The sequence below is a fragment of the Pelobates fuscus genome, chromosome 1 (assembly GCF_036172605.1).
Source record: "Pelobates fuscus isolate aPelFus1 chromosome 1, aPelFus1.pri, whole genome shotgun sequence".
NCBI lineage: Eukaryota > Metazoa > Chordata > Amphibia > Anura > Pelobatidae > Pelobates > Pelobates fuscus.
Genome location: NC_086317.1, coordinates 373062969 through 373080780, shown reverse-complemented (window position 1 = coordinate 373080780; position 17812 = coordinate 373062969). Strand labels below are relative to the sequence as shown.

At 39.8% G+C, this 17812-nt stretch overlaps 1 protein-coding gene across 2 annotated transcripts in view; it reads left to right on the top strand.

The window, feature by feature from the left end:
• Window positions 1-17812, top strand: part of ELF1 (E74 like ETS transcription factor 1) — a 92996-nt gene that overhangs the window by 50303 nt on the left and 24881 nt on the right. For both annotated transcript variants that reach the window (XM_063425958.1, XM_063425959.1), the window contains one exon: window positions 12227-12526. In XM_063425958.1, coding sequence (XP_063282028.1) covers window positions 12455-12526 — 72 coding nt within the window. In that variant the 5' untranslated portion in view covers window positions 12227-12454. The remainder of the gene's footprint in view (window positions 1-12226; window positions 12527-17812) is intronic.

Sequence of the window (17812 nt, the reverse complement as noted above, 5' to 3'; positions counted from 1 at the left end):
CTTTCTGGTAGACTCTCCATTAATATATATCTACTTTAGCAACCTTTGTCCAATCCTGGAGCAAGGTTAATTCTTGGAAGAGGGAATCAAACAGTTAGCTGCCTGAGGTGGGAGACCTGCAAAGCATCTTTGTTGCTGGAGTCTGTACAGTATTATATTTAGAGCTGTGCAGAGTAAGCTTGATTACTTTATATTAGTCCTTCATGCACTGCTCTGCTGTTTGAGACTATGAATGCATCTTGTGATGTGTTGTGTTTTTTTCTTTCTGTGTTGTTTCACTATCCAGTCTCTTTTTTTAAGTGATTGTGTCACAGGAGTAGTTAAAGCCTTGAATGTTTGTGACTGTCTTAATAATATCACAATGTCATACCTGCTAAACCTCTCTATAATCACACTCCAAGTGAGTAGGGCACCTAATTTAATAAAATGACACCTATATCATTAGCAAACTTTAATGATCATTATGAAGAAGAGCAACGCCTTCAAAGTAATACTATTATTATGAATTATATCCTGTGGTTAAGGGATCAGGAGCGGGTAAGCACAGTTGTTAAGATGCTGCTATAATAATAGACCTTTAGCTTGATGCATTGTGTGATGGAGAGGAGTGCATCAATCCACACTTGGTAAAGGAAAACCGAAGACTTAATGGTGCCAGAGCATCATGGACGTTACAGTTCTGCAATGGTTTGGTAATCCCTTCCCTATAATAATGTTTCAGGTTTGCTTCAGAGCAGGGAGCATTGGGAGAAGAAATTTAAAAACGATGTCGGACACCTTAGATGAACAAGAAAATGTTTATGAAGGGTGTACCAATGACTATGTTCCATAATGGTTCTACATTGGCACGCCTCCCCACATTTCAGATGTACAAAGAGGAACACTTTAATTTTAGGGGTGTGAGTGGAGGTGTATTGCTCCGAATTTTTAGGTGACTTCCTAATAACAATTTATGCAGTTAAATTAGGAACAATAACAATGTACACAGACTGATTTCTAAACACAGTTATTGTAGTTTAAAGACACATTACTGGAAATATCATCTTGCTGTGAAGTTCTGTAATATACTCACACACCAACAATATGGAGCTCATTGAAAAAAGGGATTTGGGCCCAAAATAGAGACGGTCTCTCATAAATAGGAACATGTTAGAGATATAATAATAATAAAAAAAAAGTGTATGTGATTGTTCCCAGGTCCCATCTGTCTGGCAAGCCTTCCTCCCTCTTAAAAACCAAAGAAAAACAAGTTACCTGCGCTCTTTCCTTAATCCCTATGTATTTTTAAACAAATTTAGTTTTTTTAGTTACCTCCAATGGCCATTAGAGGATGAGCCCACCTGCCGACGTCAAGGCAGACCCCCCCCCCCTAGGTGGGTCCTAACTCTAACATTCACCTTGCTTCCTTGAGCCTCTGGCAAAAATCTTTACTGAGACAGAAAGGGGTATTTTTTATATACACCCTTATATATTATTAACCCTTAATAGGGAACACATGGGATGGGCGGCTGCATTGTAACAAGGCTGAGTGATACAAAAAATGGATACAAATGCAGAAAGATAAGTCCTGCGCTCACTCCCATCACTGGGCGGCTGCAATGAATACAGTACACATCAGCCCCAATATATAGTAAAAACCAAAGAAAAACAAGTTACCTGCGCTCTCTCCTTAATCTCTATGTATTTTTAAACAAATGTTTTTTTAGTTACCTCCAATGGCTATGAGGTTTATATAGTGCTAGCAAAAAGTTTGTTTTCCTTGCACTATAGTGATCCTTTAATATATGATATCCATGGATGCTGTCTGTTAGTTTTCCATAGTGTGAACTATTTAAGCTTCAAAGAAATATGAACTAAAGCTACATGTTCTGTTTTTCCAAACTTTACCACCTCTCCTACTGCTTCATCTATTGCAAGGTTTTAGGGGAGTTTATAACATACTAAAGACTGTCGTCAGTTCAACCCTTGCACTGCTCATGGTAGATTTATGACGGCACAAAGTCTAGTCTCCTGCAAGAAATATGAGTGATTATGCTTTTACTGCTGATTGGCAGAAGCTGCCTTACTTTTTGGAAGTGTCAGTAACCCATTACATTGTGGTCTGCACCAATATTGAGTGTAGACCTCTTTAAGAGCTCCCTCATGGTTCAGTACCTAATATTGGTGCAGACCACAATGTTCCACCACCCGACCAACCAGAAAAAGGTAAGCAGGAGGGGAGCACACACTTCTCAACCGCCACACACACACATCTCTCCACTGCTACACACAGCACTTAGCCGCTACACACAACACAGAAACAGAACGTAGGGCTCCAAGGGGGGTCTCAATCTAAAACAAAACTAGCTTCAAACTACCATTCTCACTTTCTCTGTAATTGTTCCCACAAGTCATGATGTATGTGATAAAGACCCATCTATCCTGATTAGGTTGCTTAAAGGGAACTGTCACGTTTCTGGAATTTACACATTGGAAATCACCTTTAACTTCTGGTAACCTCTTCTTTTATTTTTTATTTGCTCCTTTTTTATTTTAATCTCATATTAAAGGGGCTCTATTGTTACCAGAACAACTACAGCTTAATGTTGTGGTTCTGATGAGTATAGCCTATCCCTGCAGACTTTTTTTTTTTTTTGTAAACACTGCCCTTTTCAGCGAAGGGACAGTGTTTACATTGTTTACATTACTGCCTAGGAACACCTCCAGTGTCAATCACTCAGATGGCCACTAGAAGAGCTTCCTAGGTCAGTGCTGACTGTCATGTGCAAAAGACAGAGTTTATAACCATGATTGAGAAGGAGCTAAGATGGAGAAACCAATTTGCAGAAGTGACAATTCCACTTTAAAGTAGCTCCCTGAGGATTAAAGGGTTACGCCAACCCTATTTGGTGGGAGAAGGGTCTTTCCTGTGTAATGTGCCCTATGGGCAGCACAGTTCTGGGCTACCAGTGTCCTTTTTGCTGGGGGTGCAACTAGCATCCAGCACACAATTACAAATATCTAACTATGTGCAGTGTTTTAAGGTGACTCCTACCACCATGCCTATAAATCACTGAAGTGGTTGGTGTAACCCTTTAATGACCACTCCACATGATGTAGAGGGTGTCCTGGACTACAGCGGTGTCCTAGTGCCTTGAAGACAAGTCTTTTGGGAGTCTCCCATGAATTTGTATTATGGGGGGAAAGAGGGAGAAAACTAAAAATGTAATATTTTGGTATGCGTTGGACTGAAGTTAAAACCAAAAACCAACATTTTAGGCATAAACTAGATACTAAAGAGATTGTGTACAAGTTGGGGGATTTATTCCAGTTACAAACTATGTGCAGGAAGGCTGGAATACATTTTAATAGAATCAATTGACAGCAGATGTTACTCAAAGCTAAAGCCATTAAAATGACAGAGGTTAGATACATTCTGTAGTTCACTTTACCTAAGGTGCCCTTTAGTGGGGCGAGGGTGATCTGTAACCTGTTGACTTATTGTGATTAATTCAATCTGTTTTGTTACTCTCTAAACTATGTTTATTGTAAAAAAAAAAAAAAAAGAGAGAATTATAATTAGAAAATTGCTATATTCCTTCTAGGACCCTTCTCTTTCCTAATCCAGAATATTTCCCACTTAAGCTCCTGTTGGACTGCAACTCACACTATCACTGAAGCTACTGCAGGACTACAATCTTCACTATTATCCAACCTGCTAACAAACGCTTTCTACTTTGTTGCTTATTGCTTAAATGAACATTCCAAGCACCGTAGCCACTACAGTCCACTTGAGCATGGTTTGACAGCCATGATTGCCACTACTATCTTGTTTACAGCAGGAAGCTTCTGCACTGAATTAAGCCCAGATATGCACTCATTGGCTGAGTGTACTCTGCTAATGCTCTCAGCCAATGAACTAGTCCTGCACTTAAAGGGACACTCCAGGCACCCAGACCACTTCTGCCCATTGGAGTGGTCTGGGTGTCGACTCCCCCAACTCTTAACAATGCCAGTATAATTATTGCAGTTTTTATAAACTGTAATAATTACCGTATATACTCGAGTATAAGTCGAGTTTTTCGGCACATTTTTTGTGCTGAAAAACCCCAACTCGACTTATACTCGAGTCAATGTCTGTATTATGGCAATTTACATTGCCATAATACAGACAAGGGGCTGTGTAGGAGGGGGGCTGGCAGGAAGCGTTTACTTACCTCTCTTGCAGCTCCTGTCAGCTCCCTTCTCTTCTGCGCCGGTCTGGTCAGCTCCCCTGTCAGCTCACAGTGTAAGTCTCGCGAGAGCCGCGGGTTCAGAGCGTTGCCACGGGTTACCGTGGCAACTTTCGCGCGGCCGCGAGTCTTACACTGGGACTTGCAGAGGGAGCTGACCGGACCGGCGCGGAGGAGAAGGGAGCTGACAGGAGCTGCAGGAGAGGTAAGTAACAGCTTCCTACCAGCCCCCCTCCTACACAGCCCATCCACAGGACCACCAGGGAGTGAGAGCCCCCCTCCCTGCCATGTATCAAGCAGGGAGGGGGGACGAAAAAAAAAAAGGTAAATAATATTAAAATTTAAAAAAAAATGGATCCGGCGGGCAGAAACCGGGGTAACAGCGACGAATCCTAAGCCCAAAAGTAACGGAGGGTGCACTACCCACAGATGTTTCAGTCAACTAATGGTTATGTTCTCTGTATTTCTCCTCCTAATTCTAGATGTTACACTGATTGTATTTGTACAACAAATAAACCAAAACCACATTAAAAAAAACAACAAAAGCACACGAAAATTGGGCAACAGACTTAAAGGGACACTATAGGCACCCGGGCCACTTCAGCTCATGGTAGTTGTCTGGGTGCAGTTCCGTTATCCCTTTAACACTGCAATTGTAATTATTTCAGTTCTTGAGAAATGGCAATAATTACCTTGCAGGACTAGGACTGCCTCTAGTGGCTGTAGATCAGAGAGCCAGTAGCGGCAGTTCCTGTTTGTTAGGCGACTTTTGGTCAGCTCTTTCCCCATAGGAAAGGATTAAGGGCCTATAGCACTCATGAGTGACTGAGGAGGCGGAGCGCCGGCCAAGCGCCAAGGGACATTGGGGTTGGAATCTAGCAAGTACTGTAAGGGTTTATTACAGAGGGAAGTATGCTGTTAATCCAGATATGTATTCCTAGCACTATAGTTTCACTCACATTTGAACTTCACTTGGAATTCCCACTTTAGTGAATAACCAACCCAGTTAGTGTTTAAAATGTTATACCTTTGAAGGGATGCATCCTAGAATTCAAATTTACTGCAATAAATGTACAGTACATATTGGTTTGATTATACGCCTATTTAGCTAATGTTAAAAGAATGCATCATCATTTTGAAATTCCAGCAAATAAGGAAGGATTTAAAAAAGGGGGGGGAAATGTAAACTGCGCAATACACCAGCATAACTGAACAGTCAATACTGAGAGCAACCAAATGATCTTCTCCGATAAGCCTGTCTGAATACAGGAGCCCTTCTGAAAACCGTACTTTCCTGTGATTGACTGAATCTCTGCGCTATGATAAGTTAGGAGCTACTATTTTGTTCCTTAGATGACAAGGGCACAGTAATTGGTTGAAAAGTGTAAATGTAAAAATAATTAAATGTTCACGATTGTAATTTGGTCCTATAACTTCTCAAACAAATGGCAAGTCTCTGCAGTGGGGTTGTTGCTGCACTCTGGTGCAGTAGCAGAATACAATCCAGTTGTATTTTAAGTGGAAGAATTTACATGTTCTGTGAATTTCCCCACCGTAAAGTAAACAAAATACTTGAACATTTTGTTGGTGATGCAATGGTTAAATTAGGTGTCAAAATGCTGTTAAACACCCTGTATGAGGTTCTAGTTTCTGCCATCCATTCTGCCATAACGGTTTTAGGGACGAGATGTTGATGATGGTAAAGTGTTATTTATGGTAACTAAATGGTTAAATAATAAGCTACAGCACATTTCCCTGTAGTGTTTTTAGAACCTGGCACACACATCCGCTGACAATGTTACTGGAATATATTTCCCATGATGCTCAGCCAGTCGCAAGGCACCACAGATGAAACTTCTAGTGTACCAAGGTTGGCAATCATTGTGCCAGTGAATATTCAGAAATGGTCATGCACATAAATGCATGCTGATTAATACGGAATTTCTTCGAGTATGACATTTTGTCCTTGCTGCTTGCTTACTGCATGAACCACAGAGATAAGTAGTCACAGGTCTGTTTGTTTTTTAGTCAAGCAGTGACAATGTGCTTGCACCATCTTAATCTGTAGATAACTTCTGTGTCTGCTGATATTTCGTATGCGAGTTTGTGAGTAATGGCATGATGTCTGTTACATTTGTATAGCAGCATTTTCTGTAATAACTTTGTCATAACAAGATTGTAGCATAAACTGGGATTTGTCTAGAACTGACCAGGGAAATATGAACTCTAGGGTAAATTTACAAAGCCTGGAAAACTGAACTGAATAATTGGAGAACTGCCTATTTTGGCATAACATTTTGTAATTCTAAATATAGTGATCCTAAGAACTAACTGAGATATTCTTTGACGCCAAGAACATTTGAATGAATTTAGGGGGTACTATTGGGAAAAATACAAAAACTAGACTTTATTCTTTAAAAAGAATAGACTTTATTCTTTATTAGTCTTTAAAGGGACACTCCAGGCACCCAGACCACTTCTGCTCATTGGAGTGGTCTGGGTGCCAACTCCCACTACCCTTTACCCTGCAAGTGTAATTATTGCAGTTTTTCATAAACTGCAATATTTACATTGCAGGGTTAACTCCACCTCTAGTGGCTGTCTATTAGACAGCCACTAGAGGTCACTTCCTGGGTTCTAGCACAGGTTTCCTGTGCTAGAGCGTCGCTGGACGTCCTCGTGAGGACCTCCAGCGTCACTCAAAACCCCATAGGAAAGCATTGAAATGATTTTTCAATGCTTTCCTATGGGGAGACGTAATGCGCATGCGCTGCATTTCCGCGCATGCGCATTAGGTCTCCTCGGCCGGTGAGCGAGATTAGTCTCGCCCACCGGCCGACGTAATCATTAGGAGGAGCGTCGCGGAGGCGGAGACAGCGGCAAGGGACATCGCCGCTGTCCCAGGTAAGTGACTGAAGGGGTTTTCACCCCTTCAGTAACCGGGGATTGGTGGGTGGGAGGGAGAGGGACCCTCCAGTGCCAGAAAAACGGATCGTTTTTCTGGCACTGGAGTTTCCCTTTAACAAGGACTCAATATAGGCTTGAATTTCAGACCAGAATGTATTTATCAGGGAACAGCCCCCTGCAAAATAAATCAGCCCAATTCTCTCCACATTTCAGGGATTTGGATGAGCCCACCAAATTTAGGATCCCCACCACAAGGCTTTTATTTACAAAACATTTCAGTGCACTAACTGGTACTCTTTGCAGATCCTTCATGGGTTATTTGGAATGGACAATGTTATTTTTAATTAAGAATTTGTCTTATATGCTGCTTAATTAGGATGTTCTCCACTGTAACCCCTGACACCCATTATGTCATTTTATGTCATTCAAAAAATAAAATGTTTTGGGGAAAAAAATGTAATTCTCTTGTTTATTTTGCATAATTCCACATATAGTGAACAATTTTGACAGTTGTAGATACGCATTCAGCGTTTGATTCAGAACTGGTTGGGTAAAATACTCTTATGTATTGCTCTATCTCCATATTAAAAGGACAATAGAGTCACCAGAACAATATACAGCTAATTGTTTTTGTTTTGGTGAGTATAATCATTCCCTTCAGGCTTTTTGCAGTAAACACTGTTTTCAGAGAAAATGCAGTGTTTACATTACATTCTTGTGGAGGCATCATAACTGCTGATTTGTGTGCAATCAGATGCTTCTTGTGTAGAAGGATTGGGATACAGACAGTGCTTTTCATAGACAAGCATTGAAAACGAAAATGCAGTTAATCCCTTGCAGACTTCAGCAAGCTTAAGTTTTTTAGGGGACTAGAGTGTACCTTTAAATCTTTATATGTTATTTTTTATTACTGTGCCAAAAGAAAAAGAATTATGATGGGTTAGATGCCTACCCAAAAGGTGGAGATGATTGAGGTCATAGGAGTCATGTACAATGTGGTACAAATTTTTGTAACACCGTGCCAAAAACAGCATCTAGACAAACACTTGGCAACAAATTGTAAAAAAACATGCTGGTTTTATTTGCAACATGTAAATAAGTTTAACTCTGAGATGATATTCAAACATCATGTTGAGCAGCATGCTAGAAGGCTTTTGAAACTACATGTGGTAAAACCAGGTAAATACGTCCCGTTCTTTCCAAGCTGTAAATGGATAATTAAATGCTGCAGTTGAAATCCACCTTGTTTCAGACACAAGCTCATCTAATTAAAGACAGACTAATCTTTCATATCAACCCAGATCACCACCAAGTAGCTAAGCTAGAGGAGTGGAAATGTGGAGAATTGTTATGTCTTCATGACCTCCTGATGGCGGTTTATGTAGTTGAAGATTCACTGTAAAACAAGCACAATATTTTTTATTGTTACTAACAAAGTTAACACTGTTTGTTTTATCATTTATGAAGTACATGAACAGGAGAACGTTTTGAGGAGACATAAGAGAAGGGGAACATGTATACATGAATAAGGAACCTAATAACTTGCAGTATATAACTTTATTGCTATTTGATGCAGTGTTAGACCCATTCATCATTCTCAGTCTGAAAAATAACACACTAAATGGAATATTGGATTGGATAGTTAGATACATATATACATACATAGGTTTTGGAATGGACCATCTAAAAATTATGCCTTTGCATAATACAAAGTAGGTAGACTGTGCTTTTTTTCCAGGCACTATAGCTTCCGCCTCCCTCGCGGAGTTAAAAAACCCTTTTGTCACTTACCACGGCTGTGATTTTTCTCAGACGGGGGAGACCTAGTGTGCATGCGCAGATGTGGCCGCACTCACATTAAAATTTCTCCATAAGAAAGCTTTTTTTCTTAAAAATTGCAATAATTACCTTTGCATGGTTAAAGGACTTAAGACAATGCACCAAGACCACTTTAATGAGCTGAAGTGGTCTGGGTGCCTATAGTGTTAATTTAAGCAAGATTCCAATTTAATTACATAGCTAATAATTCAAAATCCATCAATCAAATGTTTTGCTTGAATGAATTACTGACCTCTGCCGGAGTGTCCTATTCTGATTTTTGGTTCAGCTTCAGGAAATGGAATGGATGACAGAATGCTGATCTTTGCATACGCACAAGGCGTAAAGCACACACCCACAGACAGACAGACAGCAGGCTTCACAGATGGAATTGAACAAAATTGCACATCCCTGATTTCTAGTGAAATTTTATGTTCTATAAAGTGCATTCAGGAGATCTTTAAGACTTTAAGATCTTTAAAGTCTTGTCTTTGCAGTTCCTACAGAAATACTGCTGCAAAGTTTCAATCCCTGTGCACTGCATTAATCCTTGCTATAAATGCTGCAACACAAACAATTGCAGCACCCCTTACATGTTGTTCCACATGAAAGCAGCACTGTCATGTTTTTTTTTTCTTTTTCTTAAATTATTCCTTTTCTTATACCAGTTATTTGTTTTATAATTATTAGGTTTTCTTGCTTGTACTGGATCTCAATATTCCGATGCTTCCATTTTGTTCTCCGTCCATAATGTCTGCAGTTTGCTCTTCTGTGTAATTCTCTTCATTGATGGATTGTGGGTAAATCGACTTGGCAACTGACATGGGAGTGTACTTAAGCTCCATCTATTGCCAAAAATTGCCACAGATCATACATGCATAACTAAAAAAAATGATGTGAATTAAAATGGAAAAAAAATAGACAAATAGAAGGTAAAAAAATAAATAATTAAATATCCTCTAACCTATCCTCCCATGCTGTGGGCCTGGGAGCCGGGTGGGTGTAGTCAGGTCGTCTCTCTAAAATAATGGTACTGTTTATTGTTACTGTTTATTTATTCGCATGCTGTTGACTTGTTTGGACATCCTACTGCTAATTTTATGAGAGATACTTTGTTGTTGCCAATGTTCTCTTTCTTGCTTTTCCACTCCTGATGCTAATTGTAATATCTCCTTGGAGCGATAGGGACCTGCAGGTCTTTCCAGTTCACTCCTCTCTGTACCCTTTTGTCATCTATAATACAATACAAAGCTTATATTTACATAAAAAAATAATAATTTAAAAGCAAAACCTGCAAAGTGACAATTCCGCTTTAAATAGAAAAAAAATTGCTTAAATGATCACTGTAGGGTCAGGAACACAAACATGTATTTCTGACTCTATAGTGTTAACACCACCAACTAGCCCCCCGGGGGCCCCTCATGCCTCCATAAATATAGCAAAATCTTACTGTATTCTAGCCTGAAACTGTGCTGTTAGACTCAGAAAAACAAGCATTCTGCTGACATTATTAGAATTGGTGGCATGATCCAATCACAGTGCTTCCCCATAGGATTGGCTGAGACTGACAAAGAGGCAGATCAGGGGCAGAGCCAGCATGATTCAAACACAGCCCTGGCCAATCAGCATCTCCTCGTGGAGATGAATTGAATCAATTAATCTCTATGAGGAAAGTTCAGTGTCTGCATGCAGAGGGAGGAGACACTGAATGTTTGGATGCATTTTAGGCAGTCATGACCCAGGAAGGATCTCTAATAGCTATCTGAGGAGTGGCCAGTGAAGTTATCACTATGCTGTAATGTAAACACTGCATTTTTTTCTGAAAAGACAGTGTTTACAGCAAAAAGCCTGAAGGTAATGATTCTACTCACCAGAACAAATTCAATAAGCTGTAGTTGTTCTGGTGACTATAGTGTCCCTTTAACTACCATGTGTTTGGTTTCATAATGTTATGGGCCCAGAAATACAAACATGGAAGCAAAGTGCTTCAAATGAAGTAGGCGCACTGCATTGTGGGATGCTGTGTGTTGTGAAATTAGGGGGTAGCTTCATAAGAGAAATCTGTACATTGTGTAGCTTATGTAGCAATTGAACCGTTTCTAGAATGTACAAACTGTGCCAATAACACACATTCCCTTAATATTAGCATCATGAGATGAGTTGTGAGTAATGCTTACCATTGCATGCTATCAAATTGAGCTGAATGTGAATATAATTTATGTTTGATTCCAACATATGAGGCAGAATAACCTTCTTGTATAGCAATGTAAATTCTTGAGTAATGTAAAGAAAAATATTCAGAGTTTGAGCCAGTGAGAGAATTAATCATTCTGAAAAGGATGATATAATGGATATTTCACACATTGTACAGCAGAATTATCTGTGTGCTTTCAGAGGTCCTAAGTATACATTTAATGTGTCCAGGTTCCCTAAATAATGTTTGTATTGTACAGGATTACATTATAGGTTTATAGCTTTTGTGCCTGTGCTATTAAACAGATAGGCAGCACTGGTGAGTAGTTATGGTTCTGGCATTTATAATAAGCTTTAGTTACATGCTGTAAGCAAAGTATTGCTAAAGGCAAATACTCCTACTGCTTACAATTCTGGTAGCACTGATGTTAAATATTTATTCCTGCATCAGCGGTCAGGACACAGCCTCTTGTGGACCCAAAACAGCTCTCTGAGCATTACAGCTGTTTCAGTTCTTACACTTTTCCTGTGTGTCTGGGGTGGAGGGTTGTGGTGTAGAGATCTTTGCATGTTCTCATTTGCCATGACGTGGTCATTGCAGCTTCCTTCCTGTAGTTCACAGGCTTGTACTTGTGATAAGAATAAGTTCACAGTGCAGACAACAGAGACGAATAATGTTAGGGTAAAAATTTGACAATTTACAGTGTTTTATCTGCATTCGTTAGTCCATTTCTTGTCAATTTGCTTTGTTGTTACACCTTTATGATGATGTGTCTGTATTTTAGATCCATGCACAAAAAATATTCTACAGGTATACCAGCAACAACCAAATCATATTGTCAAGTAAAATACTACAATAGAATTCTCCAAACAAGAGACGAATGATTGTTGTCATAGCAAGATTGACTATGGCTATCTTCTGGAGTTAATGAAAAGATACATTTTCACTGCGTATTTCACATTTTCTGTTTGTTTTGACCTAATTCTTTTTTTTGATGTGATACCCTGAAATAACTAGTGTTATGAAACACTTAGTGTTCTTATTTTGTGTGACTGAACTGACTTATTTTTTTTTTCTCATCCATTTTATTTTCCAGATCACCATTGTCCTATGAAGAGTATCTCTACAGAATATCAATTTCTGTTCTGTGTGAAGAAACAATTCACTCTGAGAAGACTGGAGATTTCTTGACATTGGCTGGACCTTGTATCCCTTAGTCCTGCTCCACCATAAAGCACTGGCAGATCATCTTTCTTCTTTGCAGTATCCCAGTTCAAGTGCACTTTCTTCTCATGAGGATCTGAGGACAGGGTAATGATTTAGGATGGCTACAGCCGTGCAACCCAATGAACTGGTATTTGAGTTTGCAAGCAATGTCATGGATGATGAACACCAGGTAGGCCCAACATTCGTTCTTTTGTGTTCCTTTTAAAAAACATTTTAAATAATTTTAGTATGCAGCTGTGAAAAATATTATAATGTAGTGTACTATTAATAATATTGAATTATTTAACCCAAATTAGCCCTAGAGGGTTACTATAACCCTATTTTTATTTTTCTATTCCTAATGCGTTATTGCTCATTATTTTAAGGTCCCACTCCCTATAAACATTAAAATTAATGTAAAAATAACCTCAATCTTGCCTGAAATCCAGCTCCTGTTGATGTCATGGCAGCCATAACGCAAGGCTTGTCATAGATGGAAGGATTTTAAAAACATAAATAATAATAACAGAGGGTATAGGGAGTAGAGGAGGGCTTTGGTAGTTGAAATGCTGCAGATACAGACTTCTACCACCATGACAACTTCTAGAAGCAGAGTAACCCTTTGAGTATACATTACCAAACGTGTTTAATCAACCTTGGAAAGATGAGAGGCTGAGTTGACATTGTCATCCCGACCTTCAACACTCCAGGCGTTCTACTTACCTGAAACGTATCCTCCTGTCCACTCATAAAATAAATATATACATGCATTTTCACCAGCACAGTATGAAGAAGTTATCTTTAAAAGAGGATATTCATCACTGTAAGACAACTGTCTCATTCATAAAGCTTTAGTTTTGAATGAGACCATTGGCTCATTGTTTATGCTGTAAAAAGCAGGTAAATATGATTATTTTGCTGCTGCTGCTTCTTTCTTATGCTATCCATACCCACTCCAGGGTTGACACGTATCAAACCAATCGGTGTACTATTCGTAGGAATGCTGGAAAAGTGCATTGGACATGCCTTACCATTTACACATGTGCAGATGGAAGTTCTTTATACCTGGCAACATTCTGACAGGGGGAGAAGAGAGGGAGTCTGATCACTGTCATTATGCAGAGCAGGCTCTGGTGTCTGGTACCTCCTTCTCCGGTTTCTCACTTGCCTAGAATGGTGCCCTGTTTCTGTCATAAGTGGACAAGTCTTAAATGATGATGGGTCTAAGCGGTGGTGGTGGTAGGGCGAAATCTAAAAGAACTCCACTAATGGAGAGGTGTGTCCCAAAAATGCAATCTGACACAGTTTATAGTAAGTTTATAAACAATTATTACAACATTTTCAGAGTTTGTCTTGCTTTATTTTGGTATATATACACATATATTTAAAAAAAAAAAAAAAAAAAAAAGTGTTTCATGTAAATATCAGATTAATCATTGTGTATAACAAAAACACACAAACAAAATATAAATCAGTTAAAGTGAAAATAGCAGGTAATTGCAGGCATACATCACATGATACTTAACAATGTTGAGTTTCATCTCATCTAATATAGTTGGCTTCATTTACCTTTAAAGTGAAGCTAATTCTATTTAAACAACCACCAAAAACGTGGAACTTTTTACCACACCTATCTAACTAAGGACAGGGACACTAAAGTGTTAGAAATACAGGTTTGTGTTCCTTTATAGAGCTATTGCAAGCAGCATAGCACCATGCTAATGCATGCATGTCTGGCGGTCCTAGGCTGATGACAAGTGCAGTCGTATTGTTCAGCAATTCCAGTCATCTAGTCTGAATGGAACTGCTGCTGAGGCTGAATGACACATCCCATAAATCCTTCCAAAATAAAAGTTAGGGATCATATCCGAGCCTTTGAGGAAAATGATTGGTTGTTGTTTGGTATGCTTCTTCTTGTTTGTTGCTCTCTGCTGAGGCTGCTTGCCTGCATATTCAACTTTGAAACGTGTATCTTTTGTATTTTTAATTTGCAATTTCTTTAATGCATTATCTATACAATGACTTACAAATGTGATCACTTCCAAGATGTAGTGTCCCTTTAATGTTGCTATGTTAAAATATTATATGTTAAAAATTATGGCTTAAATTATTTTATATATATTTAATTTAAGTTAAGCAATTGAGAAATGGCAGCACTCAAGGGGGCCATGTGCAAATGGACGGATCAAGCCCATGAAAGACATTTTAGCAATAACTTAAAATCAAGAATTGTCCTATTGAGACCAATGAGCAGTGGTGTATCCTGGTTTTGTGCTGCCATAGGCATGACAAAACTCAGGCGCCGCCCCTCCCCCAACCCCTCCCGTGCCAAAACCTGCCCCGCCAAACCTTGCCCCGCCTTCTAAATACACAGACACACACATTCACTGACACACACTCACTAACAGACTCACTCACTAACAGACTCACTCACTAACAGACTCACTCACTAACAGACACACTCACTAACAGACACACTCACTAACAGACACACTCACTAACAGACACACTCACTAACAGACACACTCACTAACAGACACACTCACTAACAGACACACTCACTAACAGACACACTCACTAACAGACACACTCACTAACAGACACACTCACTAACAGACACACTCACTAACAGACACACTCACTAACAGACACACTCACTAACAGACACACTCACTAACAGACACACTCACTAACAGACACACTCACTAACAGACACACTCACTAACAGACACACTCACTAACAGACACACTCACTAACAGACACACTCACTAACAGACACACTCACTAACAGACACACTCACTAACAGACACACTCACTAACAGACACACTCACTAACAGACACACTCACTAACAGACACACTCACTAACAGACACACTCACTAACAGACACACTCACTAACAGACACACTCACTAACAGACACACTCACTAACAGACACACTCACTAACAGACACACTCACTAACACACACTCACTAACAGACACACTCACTAACAGACACACTCACTTTTTTTTTTTTTTTTTTTTTTTACTTACCCCCCAGCCTCCTTACCTTTGGGGTTCTCCCTTTCCCTGGGGTCCAGTGGGGCTGCTGGGCGGGCGGTCATATTCATATTCCGGCTCCCGGCATTACTCTGCGGCACGCAGAGAGGTCATTAATCAGTGCTCCCTCGCCAGCGCCGCCCGCCCGACCGGATTTTTAGTTAGCTGCGAGGCTAACAAGACATTTGGGGGCGGCCTTTTTTGCCGCCCCCTGGAAAACGCTGCCTAAGGCAAATGCCTTGTTTGTCTTGCGGCTAATACGTCCCTGCCAATGAATGCTGCCTCTTCTTTGCATGCTGTGTTGGACATGGTTGAGCACCAGTGTGACTAGCTTGTATAAAGCCATCAAGTGCATGGTGTGTGTGTGTAATATATTACTGATCCTGCCTGTGAGTTTCAATCTAAAGCCTGCAGCTCCTCCTTCAAGTCATTGTGCAGGACAGCTTAAAAACAAACAAACAAAAAACTCTTGTGTTTTGTCTTGTATTGGCATAGGAGGATACAAATCCTTCTCTCTTGTGTAAGAGAAAAATATTCTTGAAAAAAAAAAAAGTAAACCTCAATGAAAATTACATGCAGAACAGCGGACAATTTCTTTCTTTTTCTGTTGTATGGGAGAAAAAGACCATGATTATTGCTGCAATGGTTTTATCAAATTGCTACATATATAATCAACTGTATACAAGGAAGCAGGAAGGGGGATAAAGGACCAACTTAAAAGAACACTATAGTCACCTAAATAACTTTAGCTAAATAAAGCAGTTTTAGTGTATAGATCATTCCCCTGCAATTTCACTGCTCAATTCACTGTCATTTAGGAGTTATGCAGCCCTAGCCACACCTCCCCTGGCTATGATTGACAGAGCCTGAATGAAAAAAAAAACTGGTTTCACTTTCAAACAGATGTCATTTACCTTAAATAATTGTATCTCAATCTCTAAATTGAACTTTAATCACACACATAGGCTCTTGCAGGGTCTAGCAAGCTATTAACATAGCAGGGGAAAAGGAAATCTTAATTAAACAGAACTTGCAATAAGGAAAGCCTAAATAGGGCTCTCTTTACAGGAAGTGTTTATGGAAGGCTGTGCAAGTCACATGCAGGGAGGTGTGACTAGGGTTCATAAACAAAGGGATTTAACTCCTAAATGGCAGAGGATTGAGCAGTGAGGCTGCAGGGGCATGTTCTATACACCAAAACTGCTTCATTAAGCTAAAGTTGTTCAGGTGACTATAGTGTCCCTTTAATGCATAACCCATGCAACCAGTATATGTTGTTATGGTGCTAGAGTTCCCCTTTGTTAGTTCCCTCATTACCATTATATAATAGGCAAGTGGACCTTTGCTGTGGTGCGTGAAACTGTCATCTTTAATTAACATTTAAGCATCATAAAGATAATTTGGTGGTACAGGAAAGATGCGGCCTTACATCTATAGTAGAAGGAAGTAAATGTATTAATCACAATTCCAAAGGAAGTGCAGCATGTGCATGCTACATACATCTGCCAACCAACATGGAGATGTGGTATGTGTCCAGAAAAACCAGGTGCATTCAGCACCTCTTCTTCTATCACCTGTTATTCTCACTCTGAAAACTGTCTGTTTATTGCCATTAGCACCAGCAGCGATGAAGAAACCAGTAACCTTTGCAATAAGTTATTAGAAGAATACAAACACAACTGTGTTTACAATCTGTTTATATCAATACAGATGACGGAACATGGTCTAGCTAGGTCAAATGGAGCCTATGAAAGTGCAGTTTATTTCCTACCAAACACATGACTGTGTTTATACAGTTTTAATAACTGCTTAGCAGAAGTGTGTATAGAGAGCATTGCATTAAAACATTGCACAATTGCATTTGCATTAAGCTTATCACATTATTTTGAAACCTCTAGCAGTGACCTTATAGGACAATGATCCCTGGTTCTGTGACAATTCCTCCATCCCCTTTCCTAATAAATACAATAGAAGCATTTATCAGGGCGAGGAGTGCAGCCGAGGTAAATATAAAGGGTGCAGGGACAGACTATAGACACCAGAACCACTACATTCAGGGCCGCCATCAGAAATTGTGGGGCCCCTAACACAGCTCAAGGTCTGGGCCCCTGGGTGCCCGCCTCCAAATCCCGCCCACAGGAATACACACACACACAAAAGGACACAGACACACACACAGATGCACACATACTAACAGACACAAATACTGAAACAGACATACACACATACTAACAGACACAAATACTGAAACAGACATACACACATAGACACATATACAGATACACACACACGCACACACACACACACACACTGACGTACATACATACTCACATACTGACAAACTGACATGCACATACATACTGATATACATACATACAGACACGCGCACACACACACACACACACACACACACAAAGACACAGACACAGATAG